The 20,730-nt window shown below is 41.4% G+C and overlaps 1 protein-coding gene across 1 annotated transcript in view; it reads right to left on the minus strand.

Annotated features, from left to right (window-relative positions):
* The window catches only part of wscd2 (WSC domain containing 2), a 45,943-nt gene that overhangs the window by 18,516 nt on the left and 6,697 nt on the right, over positions 1–20,730 (minus strand). The window contains exons 2-3 of the mRNA XM_034090261.2: positions 6,805–7,656; positions 2,833–2,947 (exon numbers count right to left, since the gene is read on the minus strand). Of these exons, the coding sequence (XP_033946152.1) occupies positions 2,833–2,947; positions 6,805–7,195 (506 nt within the window). The 5' untranslated portion in view covers positions 7,196–7,656. The remainder of the gene's footprint in view (positions 1–2,832; positions 2,948–6,804; positions 7,657–20,730) is intronic.

The following is a 20,730-nucleotide window of genomic DNA, read 5'->3' on the forward strand; positions in this document are numbered from 1 at the left end:
AGGAGAGAAGGCGAGCAGGTTGCAAGCAGCTATATGAGGAAGGAGCTGAAAACAAGCGTCTCCCTCCGTTCCTATTTTCTGCTCTTTGAAACGCAGTCTGTGTAATTCAATGCATGTGATAAAGCCCTGGTTAAAGGTGGAGGAAAGATGGGTGAGGTAGCAGAGAGGGGGAGACAGGATGTGGGGAAATATGAGGAGATGTGCAGAGACATGAAGGCTTTCAAAACTGGAGCAAACGTAAACTTGTATCCCGTACAAAAAACGTTGATTTGATGCTGATGTTTTATTCTATAAATGGGTTTATGTAATGTATGTATGTAATGTATGTATGTATGTATGTAATGTATGTATGTAATGTATGTATGTATGTAATGTAATGTATGTATGTATGTATGTAATGTATGTAATGTATGTATGTATGTAATGTATGTATGTATGTATGTATGTATGTAATGTATGTATGTATGTATGTATGTATATATATAGAATTTTGTTTATCTGTGTGAGTATTTAATAACGGAATTATCTTTTTTTACTTCATCCTGCAACAGGATGACTAACGGGAGGGCTACTCCTGTATAAGCTATGCCCTCTCTTTTTCTTTTCTTGTCTAATTGTGAAACAGTAGAATAAATAATAAAAATAAATAAACATATACATCAATGAAAATGATTGAATACAATTGCAGCAGGCAGTTACAAATATTGCATGAATTGTTCTGTATAGTCAAATACATGCGGCCACCTTTAAACTACACTAATATATGACTGTGAAACAAGTCTTTTTAAAACCATGGGTAATAATAAGCTGATATAGGAGCTGGGATTCTTCTACAGACCCGGTGAGGCCAATACTATTCACAGGTCTGCACGATTTCTGGAGCCTGGCTGCAAGTATTTGCTCCCAATCAGCCCTAAGAGCATGATTAAGTCTGAGCGCTGATGTTGGTCCATGAGGTCTGACCCTCAGGTGACTTTTCTATTCAATCTGCACCGCTGGACTATTAACTAAATAAAGCAGGCAGCTACCACAGGGCAGAAATACTTGTGAAAGGGTTGGCACTCCTGAATACAGGCTTTCAAAAGAAAATGTCCCAGTGTTGGGCTCAAATCAGCATATTCATTTGATAGAAAAATGACATGCATACGGACAAAAAGAGAAAAGGACATTCTTGATTGATTCAATGGGCAATAAACCAGATGAAGTGTCACTATCATGTCACCTGAATACATAGATTCGTATTGCATTGGTCAGTGGGCAGGCAATATTCCCATGTTTAGCTACAGTACAACAGGCCCTAGAGGGAGCATGTGTTCGGGCCTGTCTTTCCACATCCTGCATCAGGAAAAGATGGACTTTTATTAATCCCTCGTGGGGAAATTGTGTCTCTGCATTTGACCCATCCTAGTGTTAGGAGCAGTGGGCTGCCATTTTGAACGGTGCCTTGCTCAGGGACACCTGGGTAGCACTCGGTCTTGCCGGGACTTGAACTGGTGACCTTCCAGTTGCCAAGCCAAGTCCCGATCGACTTCACCACCACCGCCCAAAAAAAACCAAGATGTATTGTGCCCATTTATCTCTGCATGCTAGATGAACTCTCATGGTTGCAGTGATTCACAGTTAGTGTCTAAATGCTAGGTTAATGACCAATCAAAAAGTCCATCCATACTACATTACTACAATTATTACATATTTTAGGGTTTTGTTTTTATTTAAATCACTTCACTTTTGTCATATTATCAATATTTTCTAATTATCTGCCTTTGTTCTTAGATATTGTGATTTATGATGGCATGTCTTCTGCTGTGTCTTACTTCAATTCTGTATTATTATAATTCAGCCCCTAGTTTTGCTGCTATAGGCTTAGACTGTCGGGGGACGCCTTACTTCTTCCTTCTGTCTGTCTGTACCTGTGTACTCTCATGTTCCGAATAACCCAGCTACCCCAAATTTCTTTTTGGTGTCTATCTACGCCGGGATCCGGAGTCGAGGCTGATCTTGAGTCCTGAGTCCTGATCTGAGTCCTGGACTTCGAGTCGTGGCTGAACCGGTCACTGTGGTCCTGCCTGACTCTCATCGTACTACTTCCCTGATGCTCCCACAGGATTGTTGACATCCTCGTGGATTCATCTTCTTATTACAGACACATGCATTTCCAAACATTTGGTCTACCTACGCTGTAAAATGTATTATCTCTTCGATTTACACACGGCATCTATTGCACGTCTGTCCGTCCTGGGAGAGGGATCCCTCCTCTGTTGCTCCCCCTGAGGTTTCTCCCATTTTCCCCTTTAACCTGTGGGGTTTTTCCTTTTTTGGAAGTTTTTCCTTATACGATGTGAGGGTCTAAGGACAGAGGGTGTCATATTGTCATACTGATATTCTGTACAAACTGTGAAGTCCACTGAGACAAATGTGACATTTGTGATATTGGGCTATATAAATAAACATTGATTGATTGATTGATTGATTGATTGATTGATTGATTGATTGATTGTAAACCTCAGTTCAAAATGCTTTTCTTATTAAGATAATATCAGATAGCTTTGTGTAAAATATAATGAAGATTTTCCTTCATTTCACAAAGGGGCACAGCCCAAACCAAGAATAACAACCCCATACAAGTCTATTCACATGTTGTCCTATAGTCCATGTTATTAAAGCACAGTGCTGTTATTCTTCAGCGTAGTGTTTCAACAAGGATACAAACTGATGACACTTTGCTCTATACAGCCTATGGCTCTACGTTATTATATCAGTGTAACAGTAGAAATAAAAAAAGAGAGGATATTTAATGGACGCTTGTTTTCTTGTTGTTTGCTGCTGCCATACCTTTCTGCACAGTTGTCCTGGCAACGGAATACAGTCATTTTTTTGTAGTCAAAAAAAGAAACTCCTCTCAGCGCTCTCTTCTGTGTGTCATCGATGTGGCAGCCGATGTACTTTGCTGAAAAAGAGAACAAAGTCATGTATTTAAAAAAACAGACATATTTTCGAAATAAAATACAAAGATATACACATTACACTTCCTTCAGCTGCCGTACAACACGGTCAAAATAACGTGTCAAACAGACGAAACATTCGGTGTCTTCCTCACATGTTGACACAGTGCAGAAACATCAAGTGTTGAGAAACTAGTAATACTGCAGCAAGTAAAAGTCCTTCATTCAAAACAAACAAGTAAATCAAAGTACAAAAGATGGAAGTACTCATTATGCATATTATTATATTACTAAATAATAGTTCTGTATGCATTATGTGTTATTAATAATCATAATGTTGCAGCTGGTAAAGGCATAACTTATTTATATTCCTTAGTACGCTCCTCCTGGGTGTCTTCATCAAAGATTACCATCATTTATTAGTTGATGTATATTAAGCAGTGTTTCCGCTAGGATTACTGCTTTGGGGTGGTGCTGCCTGAGCGTGGAGGGGGGGGGGGGGGGCTTCATTGGGATATATATTTTTTAAATCCTCTGGAGCAGAGAGAGGAGCTGTGGATTATTGTTATTGATTAGTGCATCAGTGTTTCTTAATTTAAACTCACAACTTAAAATGAAGGCGTTTAGTTTATTTAATAAAAGAGCACATGTTCAATGTGAAAAGTGACAGTAGATATAGATTAGTTGCAATTTGGTGCTATATATATTATATAAAAATTGTAGTGGAGTAGAAATTAAAGCAGCATAAAAAGGAAAAACCTCAGAGTTGTACTAGTACCTGAGTAAATGTACTTGTAGAGCACATGTGGAGTCCAAACTGGGGCAGACACACATCCCCTTCTAGTGGCCTGTCAGTGTAACTGCGCTCTGTGTGGGGGCTGGGCTCCAGTGAACCTCTGCAGAGCGAGACAGCTTCCTCCCTCTCATTAAAACACACCAGTCACTTTAGCTGGCTCTACTCTACCTATAACAAACAAACCTCTCGCCATCTGTGTAGTGCCATTACCCCCTGAGCCCCGGACATAGCATTACCTTAATAGTTGTGGACTAAAGGCTTACATTTGTGCAGCATGTGGTCTGGGAAATAATCTGCTTTATGATGGAGGGAAACGCTGATTTACAAACACAATATTTGATATGGTCTTTATACTATGAGGGAAAAGGATAGACGACAGATGCACCCGGTTTTATATCTTTAATATAATAACCACCCTGCATCTGGTTGATCATATGAAGAGTCAGCAGTGGTGCAGCTGTATTCCCAGTCCTCTCCTGTTCCCCCTCAGTATATGCTGCTGAGCCTCTGCACCACACAGTGGAAATGTGTTTATGTGCCGCAGTCGGCATGTTATGCTGCAATATTCCCTTCAATTTAAATTCCTAGCCAGTGGGAAAGAGTGCATTTGCAGTGAGAGAAGAGGACATAAGAGAAAAGTAATGAGGTGCTGGATGTATGAGAGCAAACGAATGCTTTGAAGCTGCTAATTACTCCATCATCACTTTCAGCGGCAGTCCTGTGAGGCTTCAGGGGGGGGGGGGGGGGGCTGAGAGGCCTGCATTTCATCCACCCAAAGCTTGAATAGACATTGTAAACGTGTTTATTTTCCCTGCCCTGAATTGGGGAAAAAAAATAGCTCAGCAGCAGTACACGAGAAAAACATTGTTCTTTAATACTCGACACTCTGATGTGCAGCGGGGTACGGCTCTGTGCTGGGACTCAGGGGAGTGACATACAATTGAATCACTGATTTGTTTTTTTGCTTACTCTTTAAGCTCAGAGAGGACACACACACACACACACACACACACACACACACACACACACACACACACACACACACACACACACACACACACACACACACACACACACACACACACACACACACACACACACACACACACACACACACACACACACACACACACACACACACACACACACACACACACACACACACACACACACACACACACACACACACACACACACACACACACACACACACACACACACACACACACACACACACACACACACACACACACACACACACACACACACACACACACACACACACACACACACACACACACACACACACACACACACACACACACACACACACACACACACACTTTAGATTTTCCACCTGCACTCTGGAGAGAAACCAGAACCCCACATGACCACACTGAGGTTATGGTGAAATGAATGGTTCCTCAGTGTCTATTATGAGATGCTGTGGATATGAATACATAGCATTACACAGTAACTTAGTAGATGTATGTTTTGGTAATGCTGCCTTTACTTGGTCGCAAGTGAGGAGCTTTATTTATTTCAGTTGGCGGACTAGAAGGTATCTATGACAGCGTCTACAAAGTAGGTATATGTACTGTAATGTACTTGAACTACAATGTTGAAATCTGACTAAATCCTTTTTATGCTTTTTCATACCTTTTGCAGCCCCTAATTTCAAACTACGAATTTACAATTCTTTTTACTCCACTACATTTACGTGACAGATAGACTTTCTACCCGAGTTACTTAGAAGATTGAAGTTGAAAGTGCCAAAACTCATGATTAATATATAAAACGGCCCATTAGTATATCAAGTAGCTCAAAAATGTGTTCCAACTCAGTTGCAATATTAGAATCAGTGATGATAATCCAACTAAATACTATATATAGTATTCAGTGTGAGTGCTTGAAAGTATGTTTATCGTATACTTCACTACAAACAAATGAAGGACATTTAATTGTAACAGAGTTTTTTAACAAAAGTGAAAGGGTCTATTTTTTTATTTATTTCCTCATGGTGAGAGAAGTAGGTCTTGCGCTACTTCTCGAGTAGATGTCGGAGACACTGTTTGACTAGTTGTTAATATTTTATAGTTCCTCCAACAGAGTGTTTGACAGCGTAAGAAAAGCCGAGAGGGGGAAGAGAGCCCGATCGAGAGCTCATTTGATCACGTTTCATTGGCTAAGGAAAAAGACAGATAGTCGTGCCATCCAAGGTCAGAGCGGTCGACTCAGGACGGAGAACGTTTTGCTACTCGGTAAGATGTCACATGCCAGTCGGAGTTTACATGTAAACCATTTCTGTCAGGATTTTGTTGTAGCACAGAAACGAAAGGAGAGATAAAACTGTAAATCCCGTGATCATGACGCAATTTAGATGTTGGGATTGTGTTGCAGATGAAGCTCTGCGGGTTCGGCCCTCGAAGGATTCGCTCTGAGGCGAGACGGAGGACTTAATCATAATAATCATCTCACTCCACTCTCAAGAGACCTTCTGCACCACCAATTACAACCAGAAATCCTCAGCCATTAAGAAGTGCGGTTTGTAATTACAGATTACTTTGGATCAATTTCATATTAACGTGAAGTGTTGGAGGGACAAGTGCGGCCTGTTGCCAGGGAACATGCATTGTACATTATCCTGTATTCAAATGTTTTTAAATAAGCCTACTTATATTTTTTCAATATTCTCATGAGTGACAATGGGTAATTATTATTGTTCCAATTATTTTACATAAAACTTCAGGTGTAAACACTGAGCAGTCATTAATCTTGCAACACTGCTATTATATTTGAGATTGCTGGTGCATGTTGTGATTATTCCCTAATTTAAAATGTATTTTATTATACTTAACTGTACATTCTAGTTACGCTTTGCTGATCCGATTAAGTGAGCACACATGGAACTATCGTACTTGTTTTGATAGGTCATTTTACAGTGGAGAAAACAGGGATACATGTGGACCATATTTTCTAATGCAACTAGTTTCAAACATGAAAATCTGTCAGGCTGAAAACAATCCCACTGAAACAGTGTAGAGAAGGAGTGTTTGTGTAACCCACCTCTTCCATCGTCCACATCTTTGGCGCTGCGTGCTTTAAGGGCCCGGTTCCAGTTGTTGGTGTAGTCTCCCCCCCTGCGCACCGTCTCCTGGCCCTCCTGCCCCGGCTTCTTCATCCACGGAGGGCCGTACCTCCGCCCGGACCTGCGAGTCTCCTTAAACACTCGACTCATGATGCCAAGCCCCCGAGCGTCCGACAGTGAAGTCCGGCCTCCCTTCTCTGAAGCTACCAAGGAGTCTCGGCCTCCTCTGGCCCCGGAGCGGCTTTCCCCGACGAAGCCAGAGTGCAAGAAGACGAGGCTCCCGGCAGTCAGGTACAGGAGGATGAGGGAAAAGAACCGGACAGGTTTCCTGCGGAAATAGCGCTGTATTTTCAGCAGAGGCTTGGCCATGCTGGCTCCCCCTGCCAGTGATGAAAACTCATAAAGCAGAAGAGTCAACACCAGCTGTCTCTGTTCCCAACACACGGCCCCACTGGGCCCCAAAAAAAGTGAAAATGAATCAGGTAAGGTGTCTTAATCCTGTATGAAGATTATGTCAACAATAGCATGATTATTCCCTCATGTGTGCTTCTGCATTCTCATGAGGAAGAGGAGATGATGTGAGTCTCCCTGTGCTGACAGTCCAGCCTCGACAGCCGGCTCAGGGTCCGCTGCATGAAAGGTGAGTGGCTCAGAGTGAAAGATGATCCTTCAACGCTGCCTCACTCCAGCTATCAGCCTGCAGAGATACCACCGTGGCCCTTTCTCCCACGCTGTGCAGAAGGAAGAGGGTTTTATTTAAAGGCTGAGCTGAGATCCTATCGCCTTTGTGCGGGCGGCTATTCACTGAGAGAGAGGGCGTGACTCACCATCTGCAATAAAGACACACACAACAAAAAGGAAGAATGAGTACACACCTGAGAAAGCTTCATCATGGAAAAGGGGGGATAAAATCAGCAGGCGTGTAAAGGAGGATTCCTTGCAAGGAGATACATCATCCTCATACCACTGCTGTTACAGGGAGTCAATATGGAATTGCAAAGAAAATAAGGTTCAAAGCAATCAATTATTTGGGAAACATTTCTGATATTAGTTGCACAAAACAGACGGTACATCTTCACTACAAAGAACTCGTGTAACATTGTCTTAAATAAACGAGGTTAAGCCTAAAGGGGGAAAACAAAGCAAAGCTCTTCCCTGTGGCATTGTTCACTGATGTCTGTACGAACTACGCAATGCTAAATGTGTGAAAGGAAACCAGGCTCACATGATTTTCAAAGAATGCAAAGTTTAAAGAGCTGCTCATCATAATTCTGTTTCAGATTTACCCCGATAACCTTTTCTTTTTTAATTGGCCGACTTCCCAAATTCTCAGCAGCGCCTCTCAAAGGAGTCTCTGTTCTGGGACGAGCCCGGGAGGCTACAATTGGAAGGTGTAACGCTACACTCCTCAGGGTGAGGGACATTTCGAGAACATTCAAGGGGACGCTCGCCCTTGTGGCTCTCTGTCTACCATGGGACAAATCTGCAGAATACTTGTCACCTGAGACTTGAATGGCTCTGCAGACCTCCCATGGCTTTCCACCCCTCCATTAGTCTGGGAAGAGTTTGGGACCCTCAAGGATAAACGGATCACATTCTGCGTGCTCAAAGCCTCAGCATCCGGACACAAGGACAATCCACATCCTGTCCTCCTTCTCTAAGCTTTGCCACTGTGACATATTTTCCAAGGCCCATAACTTTGACCCAGTTTATCAGTTCATACTGTCCTCCTGACTGAGCACACTCACCTGTAACCTTGGCCGCTGTGCTCTCAGTGTTTTGTCTCCCTGTTCCTGCCTGCTGGCGTCAGCTGATAGAGGTGTTATGATTCTATCTTGTTATGCAGCATGCTGATGATTCTCTCTGAACTAGCTGAATACACGGGTCTGGGGTAGAGTTCTTCAGAATTGACGTGGCAACTCTAGCGTGAAGTCAGAACCTCTGGCTCTTTGACTTGTTTTGTGAATTCTCCAGCCGAAGCTCCAAATAAACCATCAGTGTTTGACATCAAAGCTCCAGCTCTCCCCGTGTCTCCTTTGAGTCGGTGACTCACATTGCATTGCTGCACAGAAGTTTCCCCCACAATGGGTCAATACTAACAAACAACAAAGTAAGTAATTTAAGCGAGGTTCACAATCAGGATATAAAAGACATTACATTTTACCGGCTTCACAGCTTAAAAAACCCCACACAGAAATAAACTGCTAAGGTGTCTGAATGCTGTTATAGAGTTAGATAATACATTTCAAAACATGCCTAAATAAATCTGCACCTGTTTAAAAGTAATCGTTCCCTTTTTTGCTGAGATTGAAATGAGAAGTTTGACACCACTTCCATGTCTATGTGCTACATATGAAGTCAGAGACAGCAGCCGGTTAGCTAGCTCAGCACAAAGGCTGTAAAACAAAGCAAAACACCTTAAAGGGAACACTTCGGCTACCTTTAGATTTAACTAATACCTGTGACATGTGATATCTTGTGTAATACATACAAAAACATGAATGTAAAAACGACAGGTTGTGGAGTGTTATATCCCTGACTATACTCTGCTCAACTAATCAGCTAAAGCTATATATTTAACTGAAGGAAGAAGAAAGCAGATTTCCCAAACTCGTTTTTCACACATTTGTGTTTAAAACATCAATGAACTTGCGTTAATGAACAGCTTCGCCGTCACATGGGTTCACATACGCATGTACACAATATAATATATTATTTGATTTATTTTGACAGGTGTAAAATCATGATGAAAAGTGGCTTCTACACTCTCTCCCAGCAACCATGAAAATGTTTCAGTCCTGTATTTTGTCGATGGAGAAATTACTCATATTTCAACAACACAGTAACTCTGACACAAGTTAGGCTTTGTTTTAAACTCCATATTTAGTTGGCCTTGGAGAGATTGGTCTAGATTTGGTTCCCTACAGCGTTGCAAGGTCTAAATAGAAAAACAAAAAGGCAGATTTCAATATGTCTCTTACTCTGGAGTGTCCTGAAGGCAAAGATACACAGGAGAGCATGTGCTGTGTGTGCACAGGTCAAATATAGCAAGGTCCTTCTGTTAAAACGCAGTAAAAAGGTGTATAAGCATGAGCAAATGGAGAAAATGACATAAGGATACATGTGACACCTCCCCGTTCAACATGGCTGCACTCAGGCTTGGTGTTAAATATTCATCCGAAATTGAAATGGCTCCTGTGGCTGTAATATGCAGGTTGAGATGACACTAACTAGAGTGTGAAATGTCAGAGTCATGTCAGATCTGTTACTCTTCAGGCACTGTGGTGCTTCAAGCAAACATGCTAACATTAATACACTAAAGCTGATGATGATGGGGTTGGCATTTTTTGGTCATAAAACCAAGTATTGGATTTGTTAAGATAAAAAAAAAAACATTATTACAATTCATCCTGAGGATATCTGAACATAATATATGTGCAAACTGACACTTCATGAGAACCTACATGTGAAGGTCATGGGAAGGTGGTGCAAGAGGACATTTAGGAGATCATGTAGCGCAAGACCTACTTCTCTCACCATGAGGAAATACAAAATAGTGTTAACAGTTTAAAAAAATAGACCCTTTCACTTTTGTTAAAAAACTCTGTTACAATTAAATGTCCTTCATTTGTTTGTAGTGAAGTATACGATAAACATACTTTGAAGCACTCACACTGAATACTATATATAATATTTAGTTGGATTGTCATCACTGATTCTAATATTGAAACTGAGTTGGAACACATTTTTGAGCTACTTGATATACTAATGGGCCGTTTTATATATTAATCATGAGTTTTGGCACTTTCAACTTCAATCTTCTCAGTAACTCGGGTAGAAAGTCTATCTGTCACGTAAATGTAGAGGAGTAAAAACAATTGTAAAGTCGTAGTTTGAAATTAGGGGCTGCAAAAGGTATGAAAAAGCATAAAAGGATTTAGTCAGATTTCAACATTGTAGTTTAAGTACACCTACTTTGTAGACGCTGTCATAGATACCTTCTAGTCCGCCAACTGAAATAAATAAAGCTCCTCACTTGCGACCAAGTAAAGGCAGCATTACCAAAACATAAATCTACTAAGTTACTGTGTAATGCTATGTATTCATATCCACAGCATCTCATAATAGACACTGAGGAACCATTCATTTCACCATAACCTCAGTGTGGTCATGTGGGGTTCTGGTTTCTCTCCAGAGTGCAGGTGGAAAATCTAAAGTGTGTGTGTGTGTGTGTGTGTGTGTGTGTGTGTGTGTGTGTGTGTGTGTGTGTGTGTGTGTGTGTGTGTGTGTGTGTGTGTGTGTGTGTGTGTGTGTGTGTGTGTGTGTGTGTGTGTGTGTGTGTGTGTGTGTGTGTGTGTGTGTGTGTGTAGGGGGAGGTGTATAGTTATTGTTGGGGAAATATTTTCCAAGGCCCATAACTTTGACCCAGTGTATCAGTTCAAACCGCCCTGACTGAGCACACGCACTCGTAACCTTGGCTGCTGTGCTCTCAGTGTTTTGTCTCCCTGTTCCTGCCTGCTGGCGTCAGCTGATAGAGGTGTTATGATTTTATCTTGTTATGCACAATGTTGAGTATTCTCTCTGAACTAGCTAAATACATGGGTCTGGGGTAGTTTTTTGTTCTTGTGTGTCAGTCATCCACACCAATCAGAAGTGCTGTGCTCCACATGTACCAGCCATTGTTAACCAATCAGAAGTGGCCGATGATAGAAGGTGATAGACAGATTGATCCAATCACCTGCCAAGTATTTTTGAAAGTGCCTGCCCTTTCCAAATGGCTTCCAATGGAGCTTTCCTAGATGGTTTGGTGAAACAAACCGTCTGAGTCAGGTTAGTGATGCTGCATCACATGTTTTACATCTATGACAGGGTGCATCTTAAACTGAAGCTTGACTTTAAAGCAACCCAACGGAAGTTTAGTTCTTTCACTCGTAGCTCGGGCTGCGGGGGTGCTAGAGACAGGAGCATGTTGATGCGACCTTCCTAGCCGGAGATATGGCCACATTTTAAAATAAACTTCCGTTGGGTCGCTTACAAAGAAATATCGCTAATCGAATCGCAAACGCAATATTTGTCAGAAAAATCGCAATTAGATTTTTTTCCCAAAATCGTGCAGCCCTAGTCTGGGGTAGAGTTCTTCAGAATTGACGTGGCAACTCTACCGTGAAGTCAGAACCTCTGGCTCTTTGACTTGTTTTGTGAATTCTCCAGCCGAAGCTCCAAATAAACCATCAGTGTTTGACATCAAAGCTCCAGCTCTCCCCGAGTCTCCTTTGAGTCGGTGACTCCTCCTGCATTGCTGCTGCACAGAAGTTTCCCCCACAGTTATTGATATGTTTGTTGATATATGTTCCAAAGTGTTGGACAGAACTCTTGAACAGACAGGCAGACAAGGAGGAAATGCAACAGACAAGACATAAGAGGTGCAGCAAAGGTCTTTCTGTTAAATCATGGCAATTACTCAAGTGGAGCAGACATGAACTCACTGACTGACCATTAATTCACATTCATATTAAATGAGCCAGCAAATATTTAATCAGAGCGGATTTAGGGGGGGGAAACGTCAAAGTTAATCTGTGGTGAGCGGGCTGACATCAAGCTTAGTTCGTGCTGCAGGCAAATGGCTCCACAAGTCAGTCCCTAAATATTCTTTGTATCTGTCCTGGGACTCCTTGACCAGGGGCCGGGTGGAGCAACACAGAGCTGGGGCTAGCTCTGCGACACCTCTCCAGTTCAGAGACAACACATAAGTGTCCGCCCGCCCAGCATGGAGGGGGGAGAACAACAGAGACGATGAAAAGCCTCTAACTGGGTGATTTTTCATTAGTGTTTTGTATTTCAAAGGAAAGACACAAAGTAAAAGAAGTAAAAAGACACTGGATGCAGGTTTCTGTCTCATTGTTATATCCTCAAAGGGTGCTGACTTAGTAACACAAGTTGAATAATAACAGGTTTGACATTTATTCATGATAGAAGCAGACGAAAGAATCTTTTGTTTTTAATTGATTCAGCAGATGTGATCACTTTCCATTCCCCATGTCCCACAATTGCCAGGAAAGCATTCCTCTCACTCCAACGTGGGCGAGGGGGTTCAAATGTTAGACTTTAATATCCCCAATGCAAATAACACCATCTGATTTGTATTACTTGTGATATTCTCCTGTGGTTATACTTTCATCTCGGATTGTCTTTCTGTTTGTGTGTCTGCAGGGTCATGGAAATACTGACTGATTTCCATGAAACTTGGGGTGAGGTGTAGCATGGGCCAAGGAACAACATGTTACATTTTGGAGCAGGTCCGAATAAAAGGGCGGACACATAAATAAATGTTCCCTTGTGAGCATTTGTGCTATATATACACATGTGGTGAGGCTGGGGAAATGCATGTGAACAGCCCCTGAAGACAGAACAACTCAGAAACAGATATCAACGTGTTATTAAGAAAGCACATACCCATGTTATTACCACGTTAAAGCTAATTAACTAATAAACAAAACATATATTGCACCAAACACATGTGTAACAGTGGGCTTTGAGAGGGAGGAAACCCACATTATGACAGAAACCGTGGCAGGAAGAAGAGGTTATCAGCATTAGTGGGAAAAGGAAACCACTTGAGGCTCCTCTCATTGTCCCCGTTTCTATATTAGCAACCACACTCAACGCTAAGTCCCATCCTGTAAGACTACTGTACTTGTTACATGTCGGATGTGCTTAGTTGTTCAGCAGCCGAAGGGTTAACAGTGTTGGCTGCAGCAGCCCTGACACCCCCACCCCCCCCCCTGGGGCCGGTCTTTCCGCTCTCCTGGTGTGTTTGGCCTGCCAGTGCGCATTAACTGTGTTTGTCAAATCAAACTAAAGATCACATTCCTCCCCGGGAGATAGCACTGGCCATGCTTGTGTTCATGTTTCGACACATAGTTTAAAGCCATGCTACTTAGGCAGCCTGTTGCCTCATTACGGACATAAGAGAAAACGCAAGACCACCCTAATGATGGTGATTTCCTAACGATGATTTATTAGATTAAAAGGTCTTAAATGCAAAAGTATTGTGTTTTCGTACACAGTGGTGCACGTGAAACAATAAGACGTGTTGGAAGATCTTCGCAGTCTAGGAAAGACTGCTGCGGTTCACATCTGAGATGTAGATTCCAAACTTTGCAGAAGAGATTCAGGCACTCGCTCAGCGCAGATGGCGACTCTTGAGGAGAGCATGACCCCTGAAAACATGACTGCTTTCCATAACAACAGGATCACACAGCCAAAGCAGTTTCTTGTTGGCTTTGTGTGCTAATTCTTCCACGATATGAGCTACAGTTTTAGCTTCCCATTTTCAAGTCAGCCATTATAATTAAACTTGTGTCTGATCTCAGTGTGTGACTGCATTAGTGATTGGCTTAATGCCCAACACACGTAATGACTGTTGGCCACTCAAAAGGAAGATGTTTGGGAGAGTCGCTGCATTGGGACACATTTTATGAAGCTAGAAAAGCAGTTTGAGGCTTCTCTATGTTTTTTGCTACAGATTTTCTACAAAAAGGACAACTGCTTCAGTGTTGACTTTCTCTGTCCAAAAATAGTGCTGTTATTTATCAGAAGGTTATCTGTTTATAAAACCTCTGTCTTGAACATGTGGGACAACCAGGGGATTAAAGAGGACACACCTGTACTTTATTGAGTGTCGAAAGTCAGCAGATCAGTGAGACATCCCGTGTCCTCCAATTCATTAATGAGGGGTTGATGAGAGGCTAAATACACAAGTTAATGTTAATGAAAACATTTAACTTTTCATGAGTTGTATGACCTTGGTGGTCTTATAATATTATGTTTGATACCTTGACTTACAACATTAGCAAGTGGCAGCTGTACTGTGAAGCTCTATTTCTCCTGCCTGAGTATTATTACATTACATGACACTTGTTCGACGCTTTTATCTAAAGCGACTTACATACTCAATACTGTGGGCAATCCTGACAGGAGCAATTTGGGGTGAAGTGTCTCAGGGACACAACGACATGCTGACTGCAGTGGGGTTTGAACCTGTGACCCCCTGATCCCAACACCAACGCACAACCCACTGCACCACACACGAGTATAAATCCTGCAGCTCTGGTTGGAAAAAAACAAAGTGGAAAAATGGCTGAACAGCTTACTGTAAAAACTAAAACAACAACTCTTTTTCCCCCACAATGCTCTGACAGTAGAAGCGTGAAATGTAAAATCAGGGGTTTTAAATTCCCAAAGCAGCAAATGTTTTCAGCACTTTATACATATTTTTGTCGTTTTTTAATATATTGGTTTTAGACGGGGTCAACACACACGGATATACATCGAGATTCAACCCTTTGGTTGTGTGGTAGACTGAGTCTGGTTCTCTTGATTAGTTTTTTGGAAAATGTGAAACAGGGCCCCTCTAAAGAGATCATTTGCTGCCATGAGCTCATATTTCCCTGTTGGTTACAGCCTCCTAAAGCTTTCAGATAATTAGAAATACGAGTACATTTGGAAATAAAGAGGTTGAACAGACCAATCACAGTTGAGGCTTTTAAGTATACCCTGTGAAGCTTAAATATTAAGCCCAGAACGGCAGGAAAAAGGCTCGTTGTAATCCTGATAATACGCAATGGTCCATTAAGCTCAGCAGTGACCTTTTATTCTGAAAGAGAAAAGGTAAATTAAAGGGTCTGAAAAATAATGTAATCCTCTTCTCTGACTGATGCACAGAAGCGTTAAGTTGCAGCATTGTAATCAAGTGACTGATGATCAGAATTTCTACCCGTGATAAGCAACTGACACAAAGACATGGGGTTGAAGGAATAAAAGCTCTATTGTGATTGAAGGCACAAAGCAGCCGAGTTCAATTAGGCATGAGCAGAAAGACAAAAACAAAACAAAGTCATCTCCACAAATCTGGATTAGCAGTAATTATTCTATTTGTAGACTTGTTTGGTCGTGCAAAGCCTGTTTGTGAAAGAAATAAATAAAAGGAGAGAAAACCTTCCATTTGTGGGGGAGACGTGTTAAAATAAATAGTTTGATGGCAACAGGAAAGACAGTCCTGCCACTTATGATGTGTCACAGCTCCAAACAGAGAATCCCAGACGCCTGCAGTGTGAGTTTCAGACCCACCCTCAATATCTGCCAGTTGGCCACATGGATGGACCTTTGAGAAACAATCACTTGAATCGGCCCTCTGTAACGGCTTCATAAAAGAAGTAATTATTCTACATCAGGAAGGCGCTGTCAATGGGAGATCAAATGATGTCTTCCTCTAACAAAGCTCTTCATTCAGAGCCTTACATATCTGCAGTTTACTTCAGGATAAGAGCGTTCCCCCCCCCCCCCCCCCCCCCTTTCCTCTCCCACCTCCACCCAGCACAGAAGATCTCTCTGCTTTTTTAATTAAAAGTGAATTCTCCTGGCTCAGTTCGGCTACGAATCTCAGAACTCTCTGCTTTGGAAAGACTTAAGAGGGGATTGCAGTGGGTTTCAGCCAATGTTCAGTGAGAAGGAGAAAGTGATGGGGGGGAGGGAAATACAAAAATGCCTTTAAACGTTACTTGAGGCAATCTTCAGTAGCATATCATTAAGTTAAAGTATGAAACGCAGCACACAGGCAATGCATGCTCAGAAATACAGTTACTTATTAAGTGAGAACAAGGCCTTTTCTTTGTCCATGCCGAACAGCCAGAAAGCCTTCACTTACGAAGGAGATGTGCCTTCAGCATCACCAAGAGTGGGTGTTTGGCTCAGTTATTTTTGGAACCACTTGCTATCTAATATTTTAATATAAATGTGACTCAGTATTTATTATTTTTGAGCTTGGACCACTGTCCTGTTAAACAAGAGGCCAGAAAAACCTAACTGCAATCTGTTATATTGATGGTAAGTAAATGTTTGAGTTTTTTGCACGTGATATTATGAACTTTGGAGAGAGACGAGCAAGCTGCTTCTCCATACTTCTAGTCTTTATGCTAAGCTAAGCTAAGCTAAACTGACTCTTCACATACGGTCCTTCAAATCAAATCGGCCAACATGATGGCAAACAGTTTCTTATTCAACTATCCAGCAATTAAAGAACAGTCCAATATTCCATGTGTTGAAGCTTTGTTTTGTTCTCGACTCCTACAATAAATATCTATCATAGTTGATAAATGCTCCATTACTGTATGTTCACCACCTTTAGTCTCCAATTCATTATCGTCATAACTACCAGCAACCCATTTCACATTATCATTTGATCCATTGTTGATATAAAAGACTGATTAAAGAGATTTCAATCCTGCTGATTTGACTCTAGTTTTTGGACGATAGCAAAATGAACACAGCAGTATCTTTTGTTTCCTTTTTTTCAGAGAAAGAAGTTGACACAACTATCTTTCGGTATCACTAGTCTTCTTCTGCTCTGCTGGACGGAGTGAGAAAATAAACCAGGCGAGTGCTCGGAGGGGGGGCAGTGAGAGGGGAGACAGACCCTCCTCACATTCAAGCTCCTGCATGAACGAGCACCCACTCTGCTGAAGTGTCCTTAAAGGTGGGGTATGTCATTTATTTCAGAAAAACTTTTTGTTATATTCCATGGAATGCTCTTAACATCCCGATAGCAATGAATATATTAAATTCTTTGACAATAAATACAAAAATGTCACCTGTGGAAGCCGTAGCACTGTAAAAAGCACGACCATGCAATCATTTCAGCTGGCCCGGCTGGATGGCCTACCTGCCTATCAGCCTTCCATCTGTGCCATAGATTAGGGCACACATTTATCTCGTGCCCTGATTGGTCATGTGCGCGTTCGTGTGTGTTGGAGGAGGGGCTCTGTAAGGAAGTCTGAAGTAAGAGGCAGATTTGTTCCGTTGGGTACTTTCAAATTCTAGCGCACTCGAGCTGGTTTCTCCAAAATGACCGACCCCACCTTTAAGCAAGGAGCTGAATCACAGCACTATTGTTCCAACAACCCCTAACCCTCTACCCCGAGAGAGAAATGAAAAGCTTTTGGATTTAAAACTGAGGTAATGGTTTTTGGAGCCAAGGCAGAACGTTTAAAAGTTAGCGCTGAGCTTCAGTCTGCAATGTTCAAAACAACAGAAAGCCAGAAATCTAGGTGTAGTCATGGACTCTGACCTGAGTTTCAACAGTCACATTAAAACAGTTACTAAGTCAGCCTACTATCACCTAAAGAATATATCTAGGATTAAAAGACTAATGTCACAGCAGGATTTGGAAAAACTTGTCCATGCTTTATCTTCAGTAGACTCGACTACTGCAAAGGTGTCTTCACAGGTCTCACTAAAACATCTATTAGAAAGCTGCAGCTGATTCAGAACGCCGCTGCTCGAGTCCTCACTAACACTAAGAAAGTGGATCACATCACTCCTGTTCTGAAGTCTTTACACTGGCTTCCTGTGTGTCAAAGAATAGATTTCAAAATACTGCTGCTGGTTTATAAAGCACTGAATGATTTAGGCCCAAAATACATTTCTGACCTCCTGCTAAATTATGAACCATCCAGATCTCTCAGGTCTTCAGGGACTGGTCAGCTTTCTGTCCCCAGAGTCAGAACTAAACATGGAGAAGCAGCGTTCAGTTATTATGCTCCAGATATCTGGAACAAACTCCCAGAAACCTGCAGGTCCGCTGCAACTCTGACTACTTTTAAATCCAGGCTGAACACTTTTCTTTTTGTCGCTGCTTTTAATTGAACTATTCATATCTTAGACTGCACTGTAACTTTTATCCATGTATTTTTTCTTTTAATGTTTATTTTATTAACTTTTATTTTTTAATGCTTAATGTCTTTCATTTTTTGTAAAGCACTTTGAATTGCCTTGCGTTGAAAAGTGCTATATAAATAAACTTGCCTTGCCTTGCCTTGCCTTTGAAAGAATGAGGATGAATGACGATTCAGTCTGAAATTACTCTGCCAATGGCACCGACTGTTAAATAAGTAAAGTAAATGTGTGTGGGGGGAAATTTGATTGCGCCGGGGGGAGGATGGTTGTGTTTGAAGTTATCAGTATTGACAAAATCTCACTTCCACTTTGCTAGAGTCCTCTCTTTTCTTTTAGAAAACAACGGTGTGGTTTCACAGACTATTGTTACAAAGCTGAATTCATTTTCAAACACAAAAACCATTGCCCCTGCTTTCTAAGATTCATTTAGCTCACTGTCAAGAACATTTGTCATATTTTTAAGATGTTGCTTAACATATGTCCTTAAGAGCTAAAAACTCAGCAAAGAGAGGATCAGAGAGGCTACTAATGCTGGGATAACTTCAAACAATTCAAGATGCAGAAACTGCTCCTTGCTCTGTCATCATAACGCTCAGTTAAAGGGCTCATATTCTGCTCATGTTCAGGTAATTTACCACCGTTCAAAGTACAAGCACCTCAAAATAGTACATACCTGCAGTTCTTAAAGGGAAATGTTTTAGGAACTCTCATCACATCTGAATTGCATCTACTTCTTTTTCGGTTATGTTTGGAAATAATTATAAAACAAACAATATTTAATACCAAACATTTAAGCCTGTTTTTGTAATGACAGTTATATGAGGAAAAAACAAACAGCATGGGGTTAATTTGTTCCCACAAAGACTGGAGCATCGACGGAACAGAGTGTATCCGGTCGAAGCACGTTTTGATTTTTGACACAATTTATCTTTTCCACTGAAAGCAAACATACTCCTGCTGTTGCTATGCTGTCTACTGTATATTGCTTTCACCACCTACACGTAAAAACCCACAGCAGAATGGGAAGCATTTGATGCTGTTCAAAGTCTTTCTGGGAAATGAACACTAAGTGAACTGAAGGATGAGAAAGACGTAGCATCAGAGATAACTTTATAGCAAAAGAGTTACTGAATGGCATTGAACATCAGCACTGACTTTGTCTTCTTCAATAAAAGGAGAATAAAGGGGGCATGAGAGCAGTCAGCTTGATGTACCAAAGCCATTTAGCGGTTTTTGATGAGCTCTCCAGTTTGCACAGTCACGCAGGGCAGTGGTCTGGGTGCAGTGGTCTGGGTGCAATCATCTGAGCTACGTGACGTGTGCATGTAGAAGGGTGCTCTGTCAGCAATGCCCTGCTAAATGTGTACTGAACCATGGGCCTCATCAGCATCAGGCAAATCAGCGTGTAAAGGTCGAGCAGCACCAGAGGCCGGCTGTCAACATATCCTTTCCAATTACATGGGAACATCATTATAGTCCTTGTTGCTCAAACAGCCTGTTTTGTACAACTGTTGTTGTTGTTGTTGTTGTTGTTGTTGTTGTTGTTGTTGTTGACGACAAGCTGTCAATATGTCATCATGGTTGATCCCATCAGCTCTACATGGAATGACAATTCAATGACTGAGCAAATTAGCATGTTAAACTCACTTGTATTTGAACTAAGAATAGTTCAGTCATGTATGTTCAAGCCAAATCTGTAATAAGAGTACAACTTTTGCAGCAGAGGAATATGGAAGTATACGAATAAGATTTATGAAAGTGTAAGTGTGTATTTAAGAAATGGTTAATTGAGTCACTAGTATCTGAAATTTCACTTTTGTTTCCTACTTTAACTGATGTGTTTTTTATTGTTTTGTTTATTTTCAAGCCATGTTAGAAAGTCGAATATTAAACAATGTGTCAGTAAAGGACAAAATAAAGTATATTGTGAATACTGTTCCTGAGAATGTACTCACTGCAGGGTTCCTGAGAAACTATTTTGTTATTTTGACTGTAATAGTATTGTTTGACAGAATCAGAGAGAAAATCTAAAGGAAGTTGTGATAGGGTGACTTCTGCAATTATGGAAAGGTTACATGTCTGTGTGTTTACAGGTCACAGGGGAGCCATATACTATGCCATTACATCTGTGTGTGTGTGTGTGTGTGTGTGTGTGTGTGTGTGTGTGTGTG

The sequence above is a fragment of the Pseudochaenichthys georgianus genome, chromosome 9 (assembly GCF_902827115.2).
Source record: "Pseudochaenichthys georgianus chromosome 9, fPseGeo1.2, whole genome shotgun sequence".
Lineage (NCBI taxonomy): Eukaryota > Metazoa > Chordata > Actinopteri > Perciformes > Channichthyidae > Pseudochaenichthys > Pseudochaenichthys georgianus.